General features: G+C 43.3%; 1 protein-coding gene across 1 annotated transcript in view; it reads left to right on the top strand.

Moving 5' to 3' along the window:
• The window catches only part of LOC115113124 (small ribosomal subunit protein uS5m), a 32,443-nt gene extending 5,873 nt beyond the window's left edge, over positions 1–26,570 (top strand). Inside the window, exons 2-11 of the mRNA XM_029640388.2 lie at positions 12–149; positions 3,432–3,557; positions 4,279–4,512; positions 15,418–15,452; positions 22,312–22,402; positions 22,773–22,819; positions 23,656–23,713; positions 25,028–25,090; positions 25,695–25,831; positions 25,974–26,570. Of these exons, the coding sequence (XP_029496248.1) occupies positions 12–149; positions 3,432–3,557; positions 4,279–4,512; positions 15,418–15,452; positions 22,312–22,402; positions 22,773–22,819; positions 23,656–23,713; positions 25,028–25,090; positions 25,695–25,831; positions 25,974–26,198 (1,154 nt within the window). The 3' untranslated portion in view covers positions 26,199–26,570. The remainder of the gene's footprint in view (positions 1–11; positions 150–3,431; positions 3,558–4,278; positions 4,513–15,417; positions 15,453–22,311; positions 22,403–22,772; positions 22,820–23,655; positions 23,714–25,027; positions 25,091–25,694; positions 25,832–25,973) is intronic.
• The last annotated feature ends 409 nt before the right edge of the window (positions 26,571–26,979 follow it).

The raw sequence follows: 26,979 nt of genomic DNA, 5'->3' as shown, positions 1-26,979 counted from the left end.
CTGTGTTTCAGGGGTAGCACCACTTCGGACAGCAGGGGGCGCCCTGCCTCTCTCTTACCTAGCCAGACCCACTGCCTCTCTATGTACTCCTACTCCACCAGCCCCTGCTACCTGGATACAGACCAGACATAGCAGTTTCTTCAACAAACGTAAGTGCTGATGTTCCCTAACTCTCAAGAGTCAATAGAGCACCTATATTGAAGCTTTCCAATCAATAAAATCATTGTCATTATCAGCTAAGCTCTTCAAGTGAACAAATCAAGTCATTATTTGCTGACATCAGCTCTGACGTGGTCGACCCTCGCAAAAATGTTGCTGATATTCACAATGCTAATCATCTCTGACTCGGATCTGGTCTACGAATGTAATATCTTGATACTGCCCCAGTATTACCAGAGGCAGCACTATAATATAGGCTTAACTACTTGAGCGTTTTAATAGGACTCACATAAAATGGCCTGAGCTCACTAAGTGATACCTATTCACAGTGGTTGAACCTGTCAAATGCAGAGCTTCCACAGGAAGGTGTGTGTGTCTATCAGCGCAACACAGCAGTGGCAGGCAGCCACGCTATTTCCTGCAGCGTCTCACTGAGATAATTACTCATGCTACATCTGTCACCACCAGCTCCGTCTCAGCCAATGCGTGGAAACCCCAAAACACCCACCATTCCTCCCACTTTATTAACATGCCACCTTCAGTTGACACTCTCAGCACATATTTCTATTTGCCGTGTACATACTCAAGATAAATTGTTACTTTGATTGCTTTGTATCATCATACTTTGCTCTGATGTTTCGGAACACTTTTTAAAAAAGATTTAGTTGACAAATGATTTTTTAGCAATGGGTTTTCACAATTGACTGACATCCATTTGAACTGCTTTGGGAAGACTGCTTTGGTTCTTTTTTTGATAGGAAAAGGTCCACTTTTCCACAAAATGTGGAATTGCAGAATTATCACTAGATTCTATGTTACCTTTAGTTAGTTACCTTTATCACATAAGTTGAGCTAAAAACCTAGGCTGATGTGATGCTGGGTTTACTAATGTAAAAGATGAGGGAAATGAATTGTCCCAGTGGGACTCAAATGATTGTTTCTCTGCCTGACGCCAGGCCAGGCGCAGGATCATTACTGCGAAGGAAAGTAGCTGGCAGCTAACACAGGATCAATGCGAAGGAAAGTAGCTGGTCTGCTGGTCGTGGCAGCTAACACTAACACAGGATCATTACTACTGCGAAGGAAAGTAGCTGGTCTGGCAGCCTAACACAGGATCATTACTACTGCGAAGGAAAGTAGCTGGTCGTGGCAGCCTAACACAGGATCATTACTACTGCGAAGGAAAGTAGCTGGTCGTGGCAGCCTAACACAGGATCATTACTACTGCGAAGGAAAGTAGCTGGTCGTGGCAGCCTAACACAGGATCATTACTACTGCGAAGGAAAGTAGCTGGTCGTGGCAGCCTAACACAGGATCATTACTACTGCGAAGGAAAGAAAGTAGCTGGTCGTGGCAGCCTAACACAGGATCATTACTACTGCGAAGGAAAGTAGCTGGTCGTGGCAGCCTAACACAGGATCATTACTACTGCAGCCTAACACAGGGAAAGTAGCTGGTCGTGGCAGCCTAACACAGGATCATTAACACAGGATCATTACTACTGCGAAGGAAAGTAGCTGGTCGTGGCAGCCTAACACAGGATCATTACTACTGAAAGTAGCTGGTCGTGGCAGCCTAACACAGGATCATTACTACTGCGAAGGAAAGTAGCAGCCTAACACAGGATCATTACTACTGCGAAGGAAAGTAGCTGGTCGTGGCAGCCTAACACAGGATCATTACTACTGCGAAGGAAAGTAGCTGGTCGTGGCAGCCTAACACAGGATCATTACTACTGCGAAGGAAAGTAGCTGGTCGTGGCAGCCTAACACAGGATCATTACTACTGCGAAGGAAAGTAGCTGGTCGTGGCAGCCTAACAAAGTAGCTGGCAGCCTAACACAGGATCATTACTACTGCGAAGGAAAGTAGCTGGTCGTGGCAGCCTAACACAGGATCATTACTACTGCGAAGGAAAGATGCTGACTGACTGGCTGGTGGCAGAGCAGATGCTGCTGATGCATATATATTTTTTTTAAATTGTAGAATCACATAATGGTGTCAGACATCTGAGTGGCCAGCTTTACTGACTGGCCACAGAGAAGGAATCAAGGGAGAAGGGAAAACAGGGTCCCTCTGCTTGTACATGGTGTCAATGTAAGAACTGTTGTGAAAAGGTATCACTGAGTGATGAACTTTTCAACAGACCTCTGCTCGAGGGCTTGGTGCTTTGAAGATAATATTTTCACTAGTTCATGACATTGTTGGAGATGAGCTGGAATCTTTTTGTTGAATACTCAGAACTCTGTTCAGAACTGTTCAGAGTTCATGTTTGATTATATTTAGTCTCTGAACAAACGTTACTGGATTAGAAATGCAGTATGCCTGTTAGCTGCTTTAGTTTGCGTCCTATTTTAAGTCTTGTAGCAAATAAGTCTCCTTGCCATGGGCAAAGTGAGGGAAAACAAACTTGCATACTGAGAGGGAAGCCTGGCCTGTTCTTGTGCCTTTCAACTTGTTTGTATACCTCATCCCTGTAGTGGCATGACTGGCATCTGTTATAGCATGGTTGTGCCATCCAAAAGGAGAGATGGAGGAAAATCATCAAAGTTGGTGTGCATTGGCACCCCAGGAGTGAGACTATTGAAGCGCTCCAAGCTGCCAGCACAGGTTAGTTTTTCTTGATTGACCGGTAGTATTGTTAAGTGCGTTGATCTAGAATGGATTAATTTCCACACTATCTATCTAGGTCTAGGACTCCCTTTTCAGACTTTCCTCACAGCGAGGACACGAGATTTAGCCTCAAGCAAGGTTTGGCTCTTTGACAATCATAGCTTTTATTGGCCTAGTGCCTTGTTGCTTTGCTGTAGTAGAAAGCTCCATTAAATTCTCAAACACACTGGTTACATCTCCCTTCACATGCTTTAATTAACTCCTAATCGATTCTCTGTGCGGCACCGAGCATCTCCTTCTAAATCCTTGAGAAGCGAGCAGCCTGGCTGAAAATAGATTTTATTTGGGAAAAACAAACTAGCATTCTCGCTCTCTGAGTAATAGCAGGTGTTTGTTTGCTGGAATGCATAGGGCCCTCTAGCAGGTTTGATTAGTGTATGACTGTAGATGCAGATTGGAATTTCTGGGCTCTTTTGTTGGAGGTCGATCCCAGTCTTGTTGCAGAGAGATTGTGCTGCTTCTGTAAACTAAAGTCGAAAAACATTTTTTGTTCTTGCAAGACGATAGTTTTCAATATTCTGGACAAAGATGCTGCATTGAGGTTGCCAGATTAGTCAGATTTGGCAATTAAATTCCCCTTTCTGTGTGTTATCATTGCAGTGACAGCAGAGGAGCTTTGGAGGGGAGTTCTGGCAGAGACTGGTGCCGGTGCTCGAAAGGGCCGAGGGAAGAGGACCAAGAGGAAGATGAAGAAGGATCTGAACCGAGGCCAGAATATCGGAGAGGGTATGATGGATATATTGTTTTAGATCTATTTAATTCATAGTTATTTATATATCCCTGTAACCCAAACATTTGACTTTGTTGGGGAAAGAGTAAACCCACTACGATTGGTTGGTATCATGTATATATTTCTGTCTTTAAGGCCAAACCTGAATTCGAGTTTGAATATTGGTGGCTAAAGTTTGATCTGAATTTCCTTATGCTAATGGGCAGTAGACTATTCATCTGTTACCAGTAGTATTTTAATTAATTACATTAATTTATAATGAACAGATTAGTCCTCTTTCTCTTTTCATCTATCTCAGTGCCGTTTAAAAAGTGGAAATTCATTGAGAGTGTTTTATTGCTGAGCTGTCTGCGGTCCAGTCAGTCTCCCTCTTTCTTTTCTGGCCCTGTTCAAATCCATCAAACCCTACAGATGTGACAAAATTGTGTAATCAGTACCGCATTGGAAGAGAATAGGCGTGACTTCTCTTCCAATGTTCTTGTGATTTTTGTCTGCACCTCGTCACACTGGTTGAAGTGCTGTCTACTCCCTGTAATCATTGCCCCATTTCTCCCGCCTGTGTCTGTCTCTGAAGACTATTCTTTATACAGTCTGTAACGTATAATAAAGTTGAAGTTAGTGCTCCGTTTGAGTTGAGTTAGTGTAGTGGAGCGTTTAGGACAAATGAATGCTCCTTCCCATAACAAACCCCCTACCCTCTCTCTGTCTCTCTCTCAGGGCGCGGGGGGTTCCTGTGGCCGGGGTTGAACTCTCCCATCCTGAAGAGCGGGACAATACAGATCATGTCTCGCCGCGGGGAGTCAGAGCAACAGGAACTGCAGGCAGAGCTTCTGCGACAGCGCGACGAATGGGATCGCAGGAGGAAGATGAGGGTGAAGAGGGAGCGAGGGTGGACTGGCAACTCCTGGGGCGGCATCAGTCTGGGGCCCCCTGACCCTGGACCCAACGGAGGTACTGCGCGTGTAAAGCATACACATTAGGGATGTAACGATTTCCCCAATACACATTGGTCCCCGGTTCAAATGTTTAAAATATGAGCGATCCAAATGTAGCATGCATCGGTAAGAAAATATATGAAATGTTATGAATTGGCTGTTTTTCGCTCAAATTACTTTTTTTCTTCCTTCCGAAAATACCTAATCTTCTGTGACGACTGCGTCCCCTCCTTCAGTGTCAAACTAAGCATGTCATTATGTTGACAGTTATTGATCTAGAAGTCATTATGCATGCTGAACAACCCCAGGAAATACCAATAGCCTAGTCAAACTGCACGCTGAGCAACGAGAGGTAGGCCTATTCCTGATCTGGCACATACAGTGCCTTTGGAAAGTATTCAGACCCTTTGACTTTTACCACATTTTGTTACGGTACAGCCTTATTCTAAAATGGATTAAATACCAAAAAAATCATACGCAATCTACACACAATACCCAATAATGACAAAGCGAAAACAGGTTTTTTGAATTTTTTGTAAATGTGTTATTAGAAGAAAAAAAAATGTAATACTGAAATACTTTTATATAACATTTCAGACACTTTTATTATGAGACTCAATTTCGAAATTGAGCTCATCTGCATCCTGTTTCCATTGGTCATCCTTGATGTTTCTACAACTTGATTGGAGTCCACCTGTGGTAAATTCAATTGATTGGACATGATTTGGAAAGGCACACACATGTCTATATAATGTCCCACAGTAGGCAGTTCATGTCAGATCAAAAATCAAGCCATGAGGTTGAAGGAATTGTCTGTAGAGCTCCGAGACAGGATTGTGTTGAGGCAAAGATCTTTGGAAGGGTACCAAAAAATGTCTGCGCCATCAAAGGTCCCAGAGAACACAGTGGCCTCCATCATTCTTAAATGGAAGCAGTTTGGAACCACCAAGACTCTTCTTAGAGCTGGCTGCCCGCCCAAACTGTGCAATCGGGGGAGAAGGGCCTTGGTCCAGGAGGTGACCAAGAACCCGATGGTCACTTTGACAGAGCTCTAAAGTTCGTCTGTGGAGATGGGAGAACCTTCCAGAAGGACAACCATCTCTGCAGCACTCCACCAATCAGGCCTTTATGGTAGAGTGGCCAGACGAATGCCACTCAGTAAAAGCAAACGACAGCCCGCTTGGAGTTTGCCAAAAGCCACCTAAAGATTCCGACCATGAGAAACAAGATTCTCTGGTCTGATGAAACCAAGATTGAACTCTTTGGCCTGAATGCCAAGCGTCACATCTGGAGAAAACCTGGCACCATCCCTACGGTGAAGCGTGGTGGGAGCATCATGCTGTGGAGATGTCTTTTCTGTTGCGGGGACTGGGAGACTAGTCAGGATCGAGGCAAAGATGAACGGAGCACAGAGAGATCCTTGATGAAAACCTGCTCCAGAGAGCTCAGGACTGTTCACCTTCCAACATGACAATGACCGTAAGCACACGGCCAAGACAATGCATGAGTGGCTTTGGGACAAGTCTCTGAATGTCCTTGAGTGGCACCACCAGGCAAAAGGTGGCTACTCTGAAGAATCTCAAATATAAAATATATTTTAATTTGTTTAACCCTTTTTTTGTTACTACATGATTCCATATGTGCTATTTCCATAGTTTTGATATCTTCACTATTATTCTACAATGTAGAAAATAGTCAAAATAAAGAATAACCCTGGAATGAGTAGGTGTCCAAACGTTGACTGGTACTGTATAAGAAAGTGATGTCTGGGTTTTACATTTTTTTTATAAATTTGCAATTAAAAAAAATAAAAATAAACTATTTTTGCTTTGTCATTGTGGGGTATTGTGTAACGAAAACGATTGAATCAATTTTAGAACAAGGCTGTAACATAAATTGTGTAAAAAGTCAAGGGGTGAGGCCTATCCCGGGTGTTGCAGTGGTCTAAGGCACTGCATTGCAGTGCTAGCTGTGGCACCAGAGACTCTGGGTTCGAGCCCAGGCTCTATCGCAGCCGGCCGCGACCGGGAGGTCCATGGGTCGACGCACAATTGGCCTAGCGTCGTCCGGGTTAGGGAGGGTTTGGCCGGTAGGGATATCCTTGTCTCATCGCGCACTAGCGAATCCTGTGGCGGGCTGGGCGCAGTGCACGCTAACCAGGTCGCCAGCTGCACGGTGTTTCCTTTGACACATTGGTGCGGCTTGCTTCCGGGTTGGATGTGCGCTGTGTTAAGAAGCAGTGCGGCTTGGTTGGGTTGTGTTTCGGAGGGCGCATGGCTTTCGACCTTCGTCTCTCCCGAGCCCGTACGGGAGTTGTAGCGATGAGACAAGATAGTAACTACTGGCAATTGGATACCACGAAATTGGGGAGAAAAGGGGGTAAAATTCAACAACAACAAAAAAGTCAAGGGGTCTTACTTTCTGAAGGCACGTTCAGCATTCAAATCTTTGTAAAAATGGCTCACGCAATATTAAGCTCTGGAGCAGGTTTTCATCAAGGATCTCTCCGTTCATCTTTGCCTCGATCCTGACTAGTCTCCCAGTCCCCGCCACTGAAAAGACACCCCCACAGTTGAGTGACAACCATGTATTATTATAATTTTTTTTAAATGCGCCAATTGAAAATGTGTGATTTACCTGAATAAAAGTAACCTAAGCTACTGCTGGAGACACAACTCTCATCTGGTAGACTACATGCTGATCGGGCCTTACATTAGATTTTATTTAGATTGTTCAGGTTCACCATTGTTTCAAGCAAAACTACCCAAACTGTCAGTGTGTATATATGGTCATTTTTAGATATACAGGGTAAAGTTGATAATTCCGTAGCGAGGTCCGCGATCACTTTTGTTACCTGCACTGCATGGTCAAAGTGGAAGAAGAGACTCACTCCGAGTCTGTCAACTTCCAAACGGTCTTAACCATTCGATTATGAGACGGGGGTGAAATCCAAAGTTGTTCTATGTATAATGGGTGATGGTGATTTCAGATCAAAAGTGTATGTGCGGAGGGGGCAAAAGGCAAACATTGCCCCCTAACTGACAGTGGGGTGGTAGATGCTCAGTGCCACACCCCCACACACACACACACACGTCAGCTCAGAAAGATCCAGCACAAAGGCCCAGCTCATGAGCTCCAATCAACAGCAGATTTACATTTCGAATGGAGAATGAATGCGTTTATGCAACAAATGTTGAATCGTTTCCCTAATCAGATCAACTTACACCAAATCGTTTCAAACCAAAACATATCGTTCCTGTATTGTATGGAAGCCCATGTTTCTAGATACGTATCGAATCGTTTTAAAAGGGAAAGATGCACATTCCTAGTGCACACACTTTGAAGGTCTGTTTTTCCATCAAACATCAATCACTATTATTGTGTAGTAGCATTGCTTTGGATCAGATTGAATATTGTTGCTATGTTATTGAAGCAAAGAGCTCTGCATTCATCATACACACTCTGACTTGCTTCCATACGTCACCTCTGGCCTAGCTGTACTATAGTAATGACCGAGCGTATTCCTCCAGCCAGACATATTCACAACACTGGGCCATTTCTCCCAGCATTCTATCGGCTCTGGTAATCAATACCCCTGGTGGTAGTGAAATGGCAGGTTCGGTCACTCTTTTCCTTCTGAAAGCTCCAAATGCCAACAGCCTCCACAACTCGGTGCCTTTCAAACGCTGCACCACACGGTAAAGGCTCAATCCACTGGGGAGAGCACAGCCCGTACCTCTGTCTGGAAAGGGCAAATGTCACATGGAGCTAGCAGTTTCCAGCTTGACGTCCTGAGAGCCAACCGAGCCTAGCGAAACACAATGAAAGGCCAGACAGACTGACCGGTCTCTTTCCCACTAGAGACCCTTCCCCTCCCACCAACCCTCTCCAACACTAAGGCTAACCAAAACGTGATCATTTAAATTCATTATATAAAAACAATATTTCTATGAAATCATCAAAAAACTGCCAGTTGAGGACCAATGAAGTGTCTGTTTCTCAAACCAGACACTCTAATGTACTTGTCCTCTTGCTCAGTTGTGACCGGGGCCTCGCACTCTTTCTATTCTGGTTAGGGCCAGTTTGCGCTCTTCTGTGTAGGGAGTAGTACACCGTGTTGTATGAGATCTTCAGTTTCTTGGCTATTTCTCGCATGGAATAGCCATCATTTCTCAGAACGAGAAAAGACTGACAAGTTTCAGAAGAAAGTTATTTGTTTCTGGCCATTTTGAGCCTGTAATCAAACCCACAAATGCTGATGCTCTAGATACTCAACTACTCAGGCCTGTTGTATTGCTTCTTTAATCAGGACAACATTTTTCAGCTGTGCTAACATAATTGTAAAAGGGTTTTCTAATGATCAATTAGCATTTTAAAATGCTAAACTTGGATTAGCTAACACAACGTGCCATTGGAACACAGGAGTGATGGTTGCTGATAATGGGCCTCTACGCCTATGTAGATACTCCATAAAAAAATCTGCCATTTCCAGCAACAGTAGTCAAATACAACATTAACAATGTCTACAATGTATTTCTTTTTTTCAATTTAAAGTTTTATTGTTTTTCAATCAACCAACAAAACACATTCCACATTCACAGATGTGACAGGCTTTAAAAAAAAAAAGTCAAAAAATAATAATACATTTGAAAAAATAAAAATACAATTAAAATGAATGATAAAGTCAAATAAAAGCATTTATTTTTCTTAATCTATATATTTTCCTTGGTACATATATATATATATACATACATACGTACATACATACGCACATATACTCAAAAACTAAATTAAAATAAAAACACACAAAAAAACATACCACTTGCAGCAGCACTATCAAGGTTCTTATCAGCTATTTCAAGCATTCTCTGAGACGACGGGCCAATAATTCGTTTTTAGGTTTTACAGTACCTTACACAAAATGTATCTGCGCATTTCCCTAGTCACCCCGTTCACTCTGTCCAGTTTTAAATATAGTCGAATAGTGGAGACCAGAGTCTATCAAACTTGGGCTGTCTCTTGTGGAGGTCATAAGTGAGCTTTTCAAGAGGAAGAAAGTCAACAATCTGGTCAATCCACATTTTAAATGTAGGGGGGTATTAGAGGCCCACAATAGAAGAATACATTTCTTAGCAAAGTATGTAATAGTCATAAGCAAATTTTCTCTGTCAGGATCAAGAACAAAGTCCTGCTGGGCATTAAGAAGATAGATACACGGGGTCATATCAAACTGTACCTCTAGTATTTTCTGTGCAGCAGTATGTACAGATTGCCAGAATCTGGCCATCTCCCTACAGCTCCAAAATACATGCATATAGGTTCCACTTTCAGAGGTACATCTTTTACAGTTAGGATACATATCTGTTTTCATTCTATGGAGTCTCAAAGGAGTATAATAAAAATTTGTACAAAAATGTGTAATTAGATTCTTTCATTTTTACACTGGTAGAGGAGCAGTATACCCTGTCGCAAACCTCCGCCCATAACTCATCACTGATGGTCAGACCAAGGTCCTTTTCCCAGATTATTTTCAAAGGAGTAAAGGAGGAGCTTCCTTTCTCAGAAAGGAGTCTATAGATGTAAGATATTTTGCCTTTAATGGATTGTGCTGTGACCAGAAGGGTTTCAACTTCATTCAACTGAGTTCTAAACCTCCTCTTGGAGGTAAATGAGGAAATTACATGTCTAATTTAAAGATATTTAAAAAAAAAATGGGATCTTGGCACATCGAATTCACTGCAGAGCTCTTGAAAGGATTTCAGTGTAGTGGTTTTCTGATGAAATAAGTCTGAAAAGGTCCTGATTCCTAGAGTATGCCAAAGATTAAAGTTGGCATCCCTCAGGGCTTTTGGCAAGTCTGGGTTGCCTACTTTAGGCGAGTGAGAACATATTTGGGAGGAAATGCCCAGGTATTTCTTACAGTCCCTCCACGCTAGTAGGGTGCTGTAAATCGCAAAGGTTTTGGCTATGTTGCCCACTTCACTAAAGTTATTAATGAATATAATTGAGCTTAAGGGCAATGAACCACAGGATTGGGCTTCTATCTGAATCCACGTTGACTCTTGTCTGTTTGTGATCCATGTTAGCATGTTGCGGATTTGGGCAGACCAGTAGTACAGTTGAAGGGAGGGAAGGGCAAGACCACCTTTAGATTCAGGTTTTTGATAAAGTGGAAAACTTGATCCTAGGTTTTTTATTGCCCCATATAAATTTGGTGATGCTTTGGTTAGTTGTTTTGAAGAAGGAAACTGGGAGATAGCATGGGAGCATCTGAAATAAGTAGTTCAGTCTAGGGAGGACGTTCATACGGATTACATTAATTCTTCCTACTACGCTAATTGGGAGGGAGATCCAGGTTTGGAGATCGTTCTTGATTCGATCCAGGAGTGGAAGATAATTTTCCTTAAAAAGGCTATTCAGATCTGGTGTTATGAAGATCCCGAGGTATTGAAACCCCTGTGTTTTCCATTGGAAAGGACAAAGTGTCTTCATAGAGCTGGTGAGTGTAATATTGAGAGGGCAGACAGTGGATTTGTTCAAATTGATCTTATAACCTGAAAACTTGCCATACTGAGCAATTGTGTCTAAAATGAGAGGGAGGGATTTCTCAGGGTTGGATATGTAGAGCAAGACATCATCCGCGTAAAGCGAAATCTTGTGCTGCAGGTCACCTGCAGAAACACCCATAATACTTGGATTTCTCCTTATCAGCTCTGCCAGAGGCTCCGCCCCCAACAAGTAGAGCAGCGGGGACAGCGAGCACCCTTGTCTTGTGCTCCGTTCCAGAGGGAATCTGTCAGAGTTCAGTCCATTAGTAGTCACCATGGCATTTGGATGAGAGTATAGTGATTTGATCCATTTTTAATAAAATTTGGGCCCATATTGAACTTTTCTAAGACTGAAAACAGAAAGCTCCACTCCATCCTGTCAAACGCCTTCTCAGCATCCAGTGAAGCCAGCAGGACAGGGGTCTTTTGTGCGTTTACTTGATCAATAATATCAAAAAGACGGCGAATGTTATCAGAAGAGTATCTGTCTCTAATAAATCCAGTTTGGTCCGCTTTTATTATTTTGGGAAGAAGAGTGTTGAGCAATTTGGTAATTATTTTATAGTCGAAATCCAACAAGCTTATGGGCCGGAAGGACGAGCAGGATAGGGGGTCCTTGTCCTTTTTTAGCAACACTATAATGCGAGCTGTGTGCATTGAGTCTGGGAGAACTCAGTTTTTGCAAAAATCCTCCAGCATTGGCATGAAGATAGGGCTGAGCTGGGGCCAAAAAGCTTTGTAGAACTCTCTGGGGAATCCATCTGGGCCTGGGGACTTATTAGGTGGCATGGAGGTAATTGCCTCCAGGATCTCCTCAGGAGTGAAGGGGGAGTTGAGATCTTCCTGGTCGGTCTCTCATAGTTTAGGTAGCGAGATTCCCTCTAGGAAAGAGTGGAGTTCTGCCTCTGTGTGTTTTCTCTCAGAGGTATATAGTTTGCAGTAAAAATCATGAAAAGTTAAATTGATCTTTTTTGGGTCATATGTGACCTCGTCCTCTGCTGTTCGGATAGCCATGATTGTACGCTCTGACTGCACCTTTTTTAATTGGTAAGCAAGCAATCTACTGGGCCTATTGCTATACTCATGGTATTTCTGTTTAGTAAAGAAAACTTTTTTATTTATCTCCCGAGTGTAGTCCAAATTCAGTTTGGCTTTGGCTGCTTTAAGATGACTCCAGGAGGTGCTGTCTAGGGATTGTTTATGTATTTTTTCACAGCATTCCAGCTCCCTCTCAAGATCTAGCATGTGTGCTTCCATTGCTTTTTTCTTAGAGGAAGCATATGCAATTAGATGACCTCTTAGTGTGGCTTTAGCAGCGTCCCACATTGTGGCCGGAGAAACAGGAGAATCTTTATTGTCTTGTGTGTAGTTGTCTATCCATGTAGTTACCAATGTATGGAACTCGTCATTTGATAGCATGGAGGTGTTGAATTTCCAGCTCTTTGACCTCGGGATGTTTTTGCAGAGGTCAAAGCGGAGGTGGACAAAGGCGTGATCTGAAAGTGCTATTGGTCCGATTGTACAAGTGGCTGAATTTATGAAACTCTTTGGGATAAAAATGTAATCTATACGGGAGTAGGTGTTATGGACATTAGAGTAGTATGTATAGTCCATAGATGAGCTATTATTCTCTCTCCAGATATCTATCAGTCCCATCTCTTTAGTAAGAGAGTTCAACATCTTTGCAGATCTAGGATTTGTGGTGGGGACTTGAGATGATTTGTCTAGGGTTGGGTTAAGGGTACAATTAAAATCTCCGGCCACCACGCCAAAGGAGACACAATGCTCATTGAACAGGGTTATAATTTTTGACATGAAGGCAGGAGTATCTGTGTTAGGGGCGTATATGTTTAATATAGTAATTGGTTGACCATATAGTGACCCAGTTATCAAAATAAATCTCCCCTCCGGATCAGATATGTTTTTGTCAATTATGAATGGAACATTTTTATGGATAAGTATGGCTGTGCCTCTACTGTTTGATTTGAAAGATGAGAAATACACCTGTCCCACCCAAGCTCTGCGGAGTTTGGCATGTTCAGCATCACAGAGGTGTCTCTTGTGATAGCGCAATGTCTGCTTTTTCCTTTTTTAGAGCACATAGTATCTTTTTTCGTTTTATTGCATGCCCTAGACCATGGCAGTTCCATGTCAATAGATTTAAGGTACTAGTCATCGTCATCGAGCAGTAATCGAACTTTAGTGCAAGTCATCGCTGGGTAAAAGTGGATAGTAATTACAGCTGCGTTCACATAATAGGAAAATAAATGGTGTACATAAAATAATAATCTAATAATAATAATAATCCTGAGCTCGTTTGGGTATTTGAATCCCCTGAAGATGCCTCGGTCAATGGAGTATTTCTTCACTTCAAATTCTCGGCGCTTTCGGCGTATTCCAGCTGACAGGTCCTGGTGTAAAGCGAGTTTGGCGTTTCCCACTGTGATGGTGTTGTTTTTCGCCGCCTGTAGGACTCGTTCCTTGTCGGTGAATCTCAGGAAACGTATGGTGATTGGGCGCGGTGGTTGTCTGGCTGCTGGTGGGGGCCTCAGTGCTCAGTGAGCTCTCTCAAGTTCTATGGGCCTGTCGGTGGGCAGGTGGAGCCACTCTGGAAGTTTGTCTTGCAGGTAGCGGATCAGTGGCATGTTTCCCTCTTCTTTTTCGCCCAGATTGAATAGAACACAATTATTCCTTCGCCCCTGTTTTCCAGGTCCTCTGTTTTCTCTTCCAGATGCTCGATTTTCTTTTTAGCATATGCTATTGTTTCCATGGCATCTGTCAATAAGTTTTCCATGGATAGGATTCGCCCCTCTGCCTCGTCCAGGCGCCCTGCGTTTATCTTGTTGTTGATGTCAGGCAAAGCGTTTTACAGGATTGTCACCTTGCCCCCTATCGCACTGAGCTGAGAGTTAATGGCATCTAATTTGGTGTTTAGTTCTGTACGTCGGGATCTCAACTCAGAAAGGATGTCTTCGACAGAGTGCGAGGTTGGCATTCGTTGTGCCTCGTGGGGGAGCGGGTTCTTTTGCTCCTGTCTAATGGCGCTAGTTTTTTCTGAAGCTAGCTTCTTCTTGGAGGCCTTTTCCGTCGCTAATACTTGAGTCCGGGTAAAAATGTCACCTGTAGTGTCGCCTTTTGTAGCCGCCATGACTTTTTCTTACTAAAGCTAAATGAGTGTGAACTTGGAGTGGAGGTAAGATTAGGAATTGGAAACTACTTGTGCAGAGCTCTTAGTTCATGCGGCCATCTCGTTCAAGGGTCACGTGATCCCCCTACAATGTATTTCTGATAAATTTGATATTTTAATGGACAAAAAATGTGCTTTTCTTTCAAATCAAGGACATTTCTAAGTGATCCCAAACTTTTTTAACGGGTAGTGTATATTTATTTCCTCCACTCTTCTGGGTTGGTTATTACATTTCCTGCCTTCCGATTGCGCTCTCTCTGTCTGCTAGTCACCACAGTGATGGATTACCATGCGATGGTGTGGACGGGTGCCTAAATCACAGCTCTGGATAGGAGCTGGGAATGCTTGACCTTTGACCTTCATCCTCCTCTTTCTCATGCTAGGGTTACCCCACCTCCTCACAGATACCTTCACCAAGCCCCGCTCTTAAATCCAGGAAATGTCCTGTCGCCGCCTGTCTCTGTTAGAATCCCTTGTTAGAGTATTGAGGGAATGACTGACACGTTGCTGTTGGCAAACCTGAGCTAAATCACTGACAGATTTACCTTACTGGAATTATTTACCTCCCATCAAAAGTGGAAAAATGAATCCTCTTATGGTGACCTACTGTAAAACCTTCCATTTAAACTAGCCCCATGTAGTGAACGTCATGTGTTTGTTAACAATTTGTTTTGGATTTCTATGGGTTTACCACAGACATTCTCTACTGTTTTAGCGATGGAGTACACTAATAAGCAAGTCCGATTTACCCATGCCATCAAATAAGTCAATAAACCCTTTCCCCTCTCCCTCTGAGAAGTCTGCCTCATCACCCCTTTATTTGTCTCCCTAAAAGCAGACTGCTAATTTGCTTTGATCAGCTCTGAGTTGCTTCTGTGGCTCCTATTACACATGTAATCTAAGGCTAATTTGTTTGGATTGAATTTACCTCATAAACCCAATCAGCACAGGTGAACCTTGTCATGTTTAGTGTCTGATAGAAGGTGATGTTGCAGTTTAACAGTATACAATCAGAGGTATTCACATTGGGGAAACAGGGACTTTATCAGTCCAAATAGTTATTCTCATAAAGGTCATATAAAATGTTTATTGTAACCTGGGTTAACATGTCATGCCACTGGAAGTCACTTTTTACCTCCATGTTACTCTGTTTTTTACTAACTTATTTTCCTTTCTTTTCTTTTAGAGACTTACGATGACTTTGACTCCCGAGTGATCGAGGTGAGTGCTCTTCAAATACTAACCCAAAATGTTGGAATCGGTTACCATGGTATTAACCCAGCCCAAAAGGGTATGTCGGCGTATCTAGCAAAGTGTCGTTTTGAAAAAGCAGGGCAGACACAATGCAGTAGCGTAGTGCTATTTGGTGGCTTTGAAGAAAAGTGGATGGGATCCCTTTGATGGTTGATGTTCCCGGGACTTGGGAGAGCTGGGTTTGATCCGTGGAGGCTGGCTTGGAGTCTGTCTTGAGTGTCCTCTGCTGCTTGCCGTACCTCCTTGCTCGGTGAGGAACAGCACCCAGTTGAGGAGCTGGGTGCCGACGGGCCTCTGAACCTCCCTGATCGAAGAACATGACCCACGGCTGAACTCACCGGGCTAAGACGCAGAGATGAACAGGAGAGGATACGACCTTGGAGCGCACGCACACAAACCACAGTCATGCTATAGTCAGTGTATTAGACGCAGTGTGGAAAAAGGGCAAATGAATCGTATGTTTACACTCACCGATACGTCTCACCTCGACATGCATCACTCCTACTCGGGCACAAACTGAAGGTTGGTTGGGGGGGGCTACATGAAATGTCAACCCACCTTCCACCCTCCAAACATAGAGCATAACATGATTCCACTTGCATGCTCTCTGTCTCCCAAAGGACTGTTCTATGCCATGGTTGCATGAGAGAGACTGTAGGCATAGCCATGTTGTCAACACCGAGGTCTCACTGCAACTCAACCCACCTAACTGAGGAAATGATGTCGTTTTCTATTTTGGTAAATGGAGGAAAGTACGGTGATATGAATATGGTGGCGATATGGATATTACTAACACGTTGTTATCAGGGGCACCCCTCTGAGAGCATATTGGAATATAGACGTAGTCGATTACAAAACACTTTGATAAACAGATTAACAAGCCAACCGTCACCCAAAACAAACTCCTCGCCATCATCATCAATCCTCATTATGTGGCAGAGAGAAAGAAGAGGGGCTACAGAGATTCAGGGTTACGTTTAGCTTTCCCATCCAGTCGGAAGAGATCTCATGGTAATGATAGTCTTTCCATTTAGGCTAATTTAATAAAAATTGATGTTGTGGAGGGCCCAAACAAACAGGGACCATCCATAGAGTTTTTCAAAAGAGCTGAAGAATGGGATTTGGTATAAAGGTTCATTAAGTAAAATTGACGGCAGTATGGATATAAGGTCAGTTGTTATAATGAGGAGTGTCAAATGTGTATTTATAAGGGATGTATGCAGGCTCTATTTTTAATCTAGCTACCTTTATGTGGTTTACTCATCGCTGTTTCCCAGTGACAGTGTAGAAGTAGTACCATAAACTGTCCAGTCGATGGCAAGGTGTTCAAAGCACAGAAAATGCGCATTCTGTGAGCATAATACTTTGGTATGGATCAGAGTATAAATTGACTTTATTACAATGGCTTTATGCCTTGGGGTGGACTTCAGTAGCTCTGTGTATCACATCCCTAGACCCAGGTTTTCAAAATTTGAATGATCCGCATTCTGTAATCCTCTTTTTTTGCAATTCAGGATCAGATCAATCTGGCTGTTTTTGAGCCGTTTTTTCAGAAAATATTCAGATAAGATGACCTGCCGCAATGGACCTGCACCGCATTTCCTTTTTACTGTGTAATTCCACAGTGATTCTTAAGGGGTAGACGAATTGGTTGCCATTTAAATTTTTCATCCCCGAGTTAAGGTGCATAATGCATTTTGGATTGTTTTTGAGGGTCAAGTTGCCGTTTGAAATGTCTGCGGGTATCAGGTTTAAGATGGATAACATGGGTCTGAGAATGCTGCAGTCCTCTCCATTTCAGTCCTCTCCGTTGTACTCCCTCTCCTTCTCTTTTTCCCAAAGTGAGTGCTAGACCCCCTACTCTCAGCATGATGCTACAGTCCACATTAGATCATCTCCGTGACCCTTGAGCCACTAATAGATGCGGTAAAGAGGTCAATTGAACTCAACCAAAACAATGGAATTTGCCATGGAAACGCTGGAGGTAAAGAGACGTGGGGCAAAGATAGAGTCTCCTCATTGCCCCCCAGAAAAAATGTCTACATTTTAGGCTATTGTTTATATGTGTATTTTTCACTATGTTGAGGTAAAAAAATCAGAGTATTATTCTTGTATGGATGTCAACCCCAACACATGTTCATGTCATTGTTGCCAATTAACTGCATTACAGTTGAAAACAACTTTGACTACCATCAATGATTTCTTTATGCTAGCTATGCTACCATCTTATACGAACGGGAGTTAGCATTACCAGTCACTTCTTCTAAACCTGAAAAGTGTTATGTTATGTAGCAAAACCTAAGCACATTGTGGGCTTGTTATAATAGAGAAATCAATACGGATTTGATGAATATCCACTTTGTTAGATCAGGTTTGTTGAATGTGTGCCAATCTGTTCAACCTCTGCGTTCCATTGTCTCCTTTACCACATCTATGTGTTTGTTCTGTTCTAAAGACACTACTGCCTGACCAGGTTTCACACACCTCCCTTTTCCAATCTGTCAATCATGTCCCTGAGCTGTGATTGACCAGTAAGCGGCTGACTGGTGTAGCAAGCCACCTGGCAGATGTTTAGTTGGCGGATGAGGCATTTGGATGAAGTCCAGAGCGGCGATGTCCCTATATCTCTGTTTCTCCGAGATGGAGCAATGCTGTGATTGTTTTCTTAACATGGTGGTGATATTTATTTTGAATCTGAACATTAGGCTGAGTACTTGACATTCCCCTCAAAGCCTGGCAGGCTGATTAACGCACTCATTGCCTGTACAGTATTTACCATCTTCTTCAACATAAAGGTACCGCTATAGATTTCTATTGACTTGGAGACAGAGAGGGAAAAGTGTTGGGAAAATAAACAGTTAAGATGAAAGGAGAGAAATGAGGGGATGTGAAGGAACTCAATGGATGTTTCTCTTGCGTAAGAGATTTTGCTGGAATGGCCTTTGAGGTCAATGTCGGCCTACTGTTCTGTTTTGTTGCTGTTTGTCGTTCATTCTGTTTAGACAGCATTATGACAGCTGTATTCAGAGGTTGGGCATGTGTTGGGCCCAGTGCCCAGCTGTCATATATCGTAATGCGGTCAGCATTGACCCAGGCCTGCAGCAATCAACTAATTAAATATGTCCTGCATTCATTGTACTGATAATCCTCCCCAGCCTCTGCATGTGCTCCTCTTTACATAAATAATACAAAGCCACAGACACTCGTGTCCCCCGGAAACTGACGGATCAGTTTATGAGTTCTATCTCCCTATAAATATACATGAATTATATGAAATGCTTCCTGGAAAGGGGGAGGATTTCTTCCCAAGGACAATAGCACCATGTCATTAGTTAGTCAGTGGGTTGGGACAGGAGAGTGCACTTCCATAGGAGATGGCCTGGCTCCAATGGCACGGAGACTCAGGCCTCTCACAACTCATTTCATTAAAAGGGGATGAATACCATTACGGATGTATTGTATAACTACTAGCTACACAACCTTCAAAGTATCCCCAAAAGTCAAAGATTTGTTTTAAAAGATGCACCACTCTTGCAGTAGAATGGAATGTGTGCTTTGTGTTAATCCATTCCATACAGTAGCTCAGTGATTCTCCAGTATGCACATAGTGAAGTGGTGTACTGTGTGTGGTCCATTAGTCCTGTGCCAGCCAACATGGCTCACTGTTTATAGTACTATATTGTTAATTATAAACTGGGCGATTCGAGCCCTGAATGCTGATTGGCTGAAAGCTGTGGTATATCAGACCGTATAACACAGGTATGACAAAATGTGTTTTTACTGCTCTTATTACATTGGTAACCAGTTTATAATAGCAATAAGGCACCTCGGGTTTGTGATATATGGCCAATATACCACGGCTAAGGGCTTTATCCAGGAACTCCGCATTGCGTCGTTCCTAAGAACAGCCCTTATAATGGCCATATACCACACCTCCTCGGGCTTAATCAACACATAGCAGCAGAGTTGAGTTAAATCTTCCTCCACAGTCCAGGGATGTATTCAATCCACCGATTCTTTTGCAAAATGTTTTTTAAATGGAAGCAAACGAAACGGGTAGGACCTACCTGAATTTGTCCAATAGAAACTCTCCAATAGTTTGCTTCCATTTTGGTTCTTAAACAGTAAACAGTAAAGTTTCCCTAAAACACCACTGATGAGTCCCGCCATGACACTCAGCACCAGCTCCTCTAAGATATCACTTCCCAACTCTCCCTCTCTGCCTCGCATTGCACTGGCAACTTTCATTTTATGACTTCATGCATGTTTAACTATTGCAATTATGTTTTCTGCGATGCAATTTGCCAGGGCACCCGCTATCTCGAGTTAAATAAGTATGAGGGTTCTAGAGACAATGTTGGTTCCTAATTGTATCCGGGTGAATAGAAAACAGTTCTCTGCGACTTCGTAATAAGCAGCAAATGGCAACAAGAATATAATGGCAAAGTGGCTTAACGACACTGCCAATACATTAGCTTGCAACTGGAGCTCTCGTTGTCTGACTCTCTTTCTTGCTATTCCCCCCTCTCTCGCTCTCTTTCTCTCTCCCTCCCTCTCTGTGGGTCTAAACACATTCACATTGGGAGTCATGTTTTTATAGTGGAATACCCAGCTGTTATGGTTTCCTCCTTTTTGTTGGGTTTTTAGCAGGCTTATAATGCTTTTAATGTATTGCTGTAATGAGAGCTCTTTCTCTCTCACGTGCACACACATACACGCCTACCTGCCTACCTTCAAACAGACAGGATCTGCAGTGGGGTTATGTCTCTCTGGCTGGCCACTGGCAGTTCCCTGTCACATAGGGAACAGCTGGCCCGCAAAGGCTCATAACCCACCTAGACAGGGGGCACAACGGGGAACTTCTGAAGTCGGTGTTGTTGAGTTATGAGCAGAGTTCTGTTGGACCGGTACCAGCTCTACATCTGTTCTGTCCTAGTTCTGTCTGTGACTGCTGTGACCCCTGGGAGGATCTCTTACTATCCAGCTGTACCAGCTCCCATGGGGGGAGGGAGAGAGTGGAGAGATTGAATTGGATGAAGGTACTAGTAGGATGGGTTAGGGTGTGATGGGGTTAGTAACCTAGTAGTAGTGGACGGGGTAGGCTATAGGACTGGGTGAATAAGCTGTGTGCGTGTGTGCAGATAAACGTTTCACGGTTAGTCTACGCCTGTTTTACGATGCACATTCTTTTAACCTTTTTATTTAACTAGGCAAAACGGTTAAGAACAAATTCTTATTTACAATAACGGACAATCCCGGGTGACGCTGGGCCAATTCTGCGCCGGCCTATAGGACTCCCAATCACGACCCCATGTGATACTGCCTGGATACAATGTGATTTGGTGTGTGTTGGGGGAGGGGAGTGTGTGCATGATAATTATGCTATACCTCCCTCTCGTTTTCCCTCTCTAGCTTATGTATGTATCTGCCTCTCAATCTCATCTCTCACTGGTCTCTCTTTAATCCTGTCTCTTTAACCTCTAAAGAGTCTCTTACCCATCTTGCCACTCATTTTTCCCTCTTCTGGGTTTGACCGGAAAGGGGGAAAGCTGTCATGGTTTCTTCATGTCTCATCAAACTCCTCCACATCACACTGAAGAGCACTGACACTTATTGTACACACTCAAACTTTCTGGATGTACTGTAGGTAGCCCAGGAGTACACTAGTATCACATCCAGTCTACCACATGGAGGGGCCAGGAGTTTTTCTCCAGGGAAACAAACTCCCTCCGTGTAACCTCACACTCACATGCACACACACATAATCAAACATGTTTATTCTTGTTTACTGCTTATATTATGTACAATTATAATTCATTTGCTTTGTTTTAACTGATCGAACACACTCTTTTATTTGTTTTACTTGCATCTGTGGTGTGGTTTTCCTATAAACCCTTTTGGGCTTCTCACCTGTGCACCGTCTTTACCAGTTTCATTTTTTGGTCTGTACAGTTTTGTCTCACTTAATTTCTTTGGTGCGAATAAATAAAACCGAAAATGGTGGCAGTGATGGTCTATATCAGAGGATATTGTCTCAGTATGTTTGCCGTGTGTGTGTGTTAAATGTATGTTCTATGTCAATGTGTTTGTGTGTTACAGGTGTGAATGTGTGTAGAGCAGCCGTTGTCTCTCCTCCAGTGCTGTATGTATGGCTAACCCGTAGCTCTGAAATATGCTCACACTGCCCCCTGCTGCCTCCAATGTCACACTGCAGCTCGTAAATCTGTCCGGAAGGAGGGGAACATAGTGAATGGACAGGGAAGGCAGCACTCGTCTGTCTATACCGATCGATGGGAGGCAATTAAATCTTGAGAGGGTGTCTAGGAGGGATGAGATGGGCTGTTTACCCAGGAGCAAACCCACAGACCATCTCCAGACACCGGCAGGAACTTTACTCAGTCGAAACATCGGACACAAAGTGGACACTGGCGACTGGGGCCTTGAAGGAAAGGTCAATCCTTCTTAAAAAGCCAAAGGTTTAATAAGGTGCTACCTGCATTATTTTTGTTCGTTTGACTATACTCTGGTCTGTTTTTTCCATAGGACTTTTAGGAGGAAAGCAATTACAAAGAGAGGGAATACGTTTATCACCAAATCCAATGAACCTGGGGCCTGCCTCCCTTTAGTTCTGCCCCAGGGCCCATCCTCTGTTTTATAATAGCATGGATATGGAATTCACTGACATTCTGTCTCCCATAAATACATGTTTCACATTGTTCTGGTCTGCAGTAATGGGTGTTTTTGGTTCAGACTGTCCTCTAGGGGTCAGTCTAAGCTATTTTAACCTGGTGGTGGTTGTTTGAGTTTCAAGTTTTATTATTGACAGGTGAAGAGCGTGTTCAACATGACAGCCAAAGAGGGCCGGAAGAGGTCCATCAGCTGCCTGGTAGCTGTTGGCAATGGGAACGGGGCAGCAGGTGAGTCCAAAACCCTGCTGAAGAGTAGCTCCAGGGAGAAGTGGTGGCCACTCCTGAGCTAGCTACACTCAGGTTGCAAAGCCTCTCTACTTTTTCCTCCGTGTGGCACTCGAAAGCTTTCAGTTCACTGAGACAGATGAGCGAGCCAGAAGTGTCTTTCATGGATTGGAAAGGGACTGGTTTATCTGTAGAAGCTGTCAGCTTAATTAATTATATAATAATAAAAAGATCAAGTGACAGCAGCATGAAAAGATGAACCATAAAGCAATCAGATATGGATACTATGACAGGCAGTGATGCTGATGTGGATGAAACCAAAAACATTATTCTTAAGATTATTATATACTTATTTCCATCTTTTCTCCTGCAGGTTTTGCCTTGGGTAAGGCGGCAGACCGTCAAACTGCACTGAGAAAGGTAAAATGTTTCCCTGTTACCTGGAAAATACCCATACTGGCACTCTACAGCAGGGCTGCCCAACCCTCTTCCTGGAGATCTACTGTCCTGTAGGTTTTCAGTCCAACCCTCTTCCTGGAGATCTACTGTCCTGTAGGTTTTCAGTCCAACCCTCTTCCTGGAGATCTACTGTCCTGTAGGTTTTCAGTCCAACCCTCTTCCTGGTGATTTACTGTCCTGTAGGCTTTCAGTCCAACCCTCTTCCTGGAGATCTACTGTCCTGTAGGTTTTCAGTCCAACCCTCTTCCTGGTGATTTACTGTCCTGTAGGCTTTCAGTCCAACCCTCTTCCTGGAGATCTACTGTCCTGTAGGTTTTCAGTCCAACCCTCTTCCTGGTGATTTACTGTCCTGTAGGCTTTCAGTCCAACCCTCTTCCTGGAGATTTACTGTCCTGTAGATTTTCAGTCCAACCCTAATTTAGCATATCTGATTCAGCTAGTTAACGTCTTGTTGAGCAGCTAATTAGTAGAATCAGGTGTGTTAGATTCAGATTGGACTGAAACCCACAGGATGGTAGATCTCCAGGAGAGGGTTGGACTGAAAACCCACAGGACTGTAGATCTCCAGGGAGAGGGTTGGACTGAAAACCCACAGGATGGTAGATCTCCAGGAAGAGGATTGGACTGAAAACCCACAGGATGGTAGATCTCCAGGAAGAGGGTTGGACTGAAAACCCACAGGATTGTAGATCTCCAGGAAGAGGGTTGGGCAGCCCTGTTATACAGTACGTGTTCATTAATGGAAGTGGCTGTGTTGAAATGTGGATACACTGACAATGGTCTTCTTACCATAACAGGCAAAGAACCGAGCAGTACACTATTTGTACTACATTGAGAGATACAACGACCACACTAGTAAGTCACTATTTTTGTGGGAGGGTCTCTGCGTGCATTGAGTTTGAGGGTGAGATCAGAATGTTTGAGGCTTCCTCGCTCATCCTTCTTACTCCTCAATCTCCTCTTGGCCCATTCAGACACAGGGCTGTTGAATAGGGGTCTGTTCTGGCTAACATGGTTTTTGTGCTTACTGTCTGAACAGCGAACCAGGCTTGTTCTATGCAAACCCTTGTACTGCAAGTGAGCGAGCTGAAATAATATCTTTGCTATTCCGTCAGCATAGACTAATCAAACTATGTCAACGGTAGTCATGTTGCTAAAGGCTTTCTGCAGAGGAGCTGTTGCTACAAATCGGTAGATCAAAGAGAAGTGTTTTCGCTCTAGGGGTTTGGGCATATTTCTCTTGTTGTAAGTTTGTGTCTGTGAGTGTCTCACTCTCTCACACACACACACACACACTGAAAGAGGCTGTTCCTAACAGGCCCAGACCTACTGCAGCAGCTACTGTAAATGTTCTGTTCTGTGGGTGATGGGTTCGTGACCAGGGTTCGTGACCCAGTCTAACACAGGCTGGCTCTTTGACTGCCGTCACTAACCCACACAGTTACATTTGCTCAAGGCTCTGACTCACCATCCAAGGTTCATCCGGAGTAGGGTTGCAAATAAAGGGTATATTACTGGTAACTTTGAAAGTTTATCGGTAATCTTCAAGTTTTTTTATTGTATTTTATCACCTGGCATTTAGGGGCCTTTTTGGGTACTTCAGATTGTCACAGGTGTCTGTAATTATCTCTGGCCCGCTGTCTGACATTATCACATAAAATGAAATGTCTAAAATAATCAAATAAGATGATTGCAAAAAAAATGAATGACAAAGCTGTAAAACATGATCTTAAATATAAACCATCAACTTAGTGAATACCATTGGTGTATGAGGGTTTCAGCATGAAATATCCTTTATTTGTTTTTACAAACTTCTATAATCTATACTATGTTAATATGTATTTGTTGCAATGTTTTGACATAAAAACAGTCAATAATTGGAAGAGTTGCAGAGTTAATTTTTTAAAAATCCTTTGTTGATTAGATGCTTTTTAAAATTAATTAGGCAGTTATTCAAGTATAAATTACCAATGTTACCATAAATTACTTGTTAATTACCAAATTAGCGATAGTCACTGGTAGTTTTACAACCCTAATCAGGAGAAATCAGAAAATGCCCCTATTCACTACTTAGTGCACTTTTTTTGGCAAGAGGTAAAGTCCAGGACAGGCTGGGATGAACTGACAGCTGGGTTGACTTTGATGGTTTGTTTCTTCTGTTTTTAACAGTTTACCATGATATCAATTCCACTTTCAAGAGGACTACCCTACTCATGAAGAAACAGCATAAAGGTATAGTAGAGAGAGGGGGGGTGGTGTTCAGGGCTGCCCCTAACAGAATGTGTTCCACCTAAAAGAGCAACAAGTTGATGAGAGTTGAACTGACAGTGCACTGAGAAATGATACCATGACAATGCTGCTCTCATACCCTATACACAAACACACACAGTCTCTCTGATACTGTTCACATAGACACAGTCACAAATCTATTCACTCACACAAAGGAACCCACACATCTCTCTCATTTACGCCCTGTCATGTAAACCGCCTAAGAGGCAGTTGGGGTCTTGTGTAAAGGATTATGAAACTCCAGTGTAGTTGTGACACTGGCTTTTGGAGTAGTATCCACTCAGACCTTTGTCCTCACTCACAACACTAGTGTTAGTGTCTGTTCCCCAGTCTTAGACTCAAGCGATGTAGGCACAACCTCTCCTAAATATATCACTTATCAGAGATTAGTTTGGTGTCAGTTAATAATCTTAACCGTGCATGTTTTTCATGTCTATGAGTATATGTGCTTCTGTGAATGTCATTTGTTTGCAATGGAAGAGTCATTGACAACACCGTGATAGGCATGGAGGTTGGCTACTAGTCTGACTAGTCTGTCTCTCTCTAGGTTACGGACTACACTGTCACCGTGCGGTCATCACCATCGGTAAGCTGATTGGTATAGAGGACATGTACGCCAAGGTAGAGGGCTCCGTCAACCTGCTTAACATCACCAGGGCTCTGTTCACCGGACTGGCTAATCAGGTGAGCCGTTGTCAACATCGTCAGGGAGACCTGCTGGCTCTGGCCAATCGCAGGAAATCTTCCTGCAAAAACATAGACAAGCTCTAAACACACGCACACAGACACTGCTTTAGACTAACCCTCTTCCCTTCTCTCTGTGTAGGAGACCCACCAGTCCCTGGCTGAAAAGAAGCAGCTCCACGTGGTAGAGTTTCAGCCGGAGCGCGGGCCCCTGCCCCTCATCGTGGCCACCCCTAAGAAGGGTGTGCGACCCGACCCTGAACCTGAGGAGGAGATCCCCAACACGCGGCTCAACTGGGACGACGTCCGTGCCTCTCAGGGCATGAAACGCTCTGTCTGGGCCGGGCTCAAGAGGACCATCTGGTGACCACAACACAACCATAACAGTAGACCCGCCCTATGGACCGGTTGAGATAGGTTGGGGCGATGTTTGGCTGGGTTCAGGTTGTTGGGTTGAGAGTGTTACTAGGAAGGAAGCCTGTCTCTCAGGCATCATACGACTCGTAAGATTGGACCCCAGTGGAAATAACATCATCAAACCGAGACATTTACTGTATGCATATGTATAGCATCATGACTTAGTATTTCACCAAAGGTTGTGAAATACTCCCAAAAGAGTTTCCCATCTAAACAGTTTAATTCAACCAGTGCATCTTTTAGGCTCTGTAAGAATAGTGTTGTTTCAAAATCACTTGTTCATGTGACATTGCTGAAAATTAAACATTGAAACTCTCCAAAATGGTTTGTGTTGTGAAGTATTGCTTTTGAAAGAGCTGTCGGGACATTTTATGCTAAGATCACAGTTGTGATTGTTTGTGTATACCATTTCTCCTCAGCGTCTGTCTGTCGCTCGCTCCGGAGGCTCTTGATGTTTTAGCTTTTCAGGGATTTCGGCCTACACTTCCAGTATGCCACTTCTAACATATTCGCCACATTTTACAAACATGAAAACGAAACTCAGTGGTAACAATGCACCAAGAAAATGGCTTCAAAGAACTAGTGCTTTTAACAGTGAATGACTTGGTAAACACAAAGTATTAAGTTCTGCCATACTTTACCGTACTCTGGCTTTCCATGTTATCTCTCCTTGACTATAATCTGACTGTTAATGTGTATAATTATTCTCTTTTAATGGCCCCTGTAGTCAA

The sequence above is a fragment of the Oncorhynchus nerka genome, linkage group LG28 (genome assembly GCF_034236695.1).
Source record: "Oncorhynchus nerka isolate Pitt River linkage group LG28, Oner_Uvic_2.0, whole genome shotgun sequence".
In the NCBI taxonomy this organism is placed as follows: Eukaryota; Metazoa; Chordata; class Actinopteri; order Salmoniformes; family Salmonidae; genus Oncorhynchus; species Oncorhynchus nerka.
This window is presented reverse-complemented; position numbering and strand designations above follow the sequence as displayed.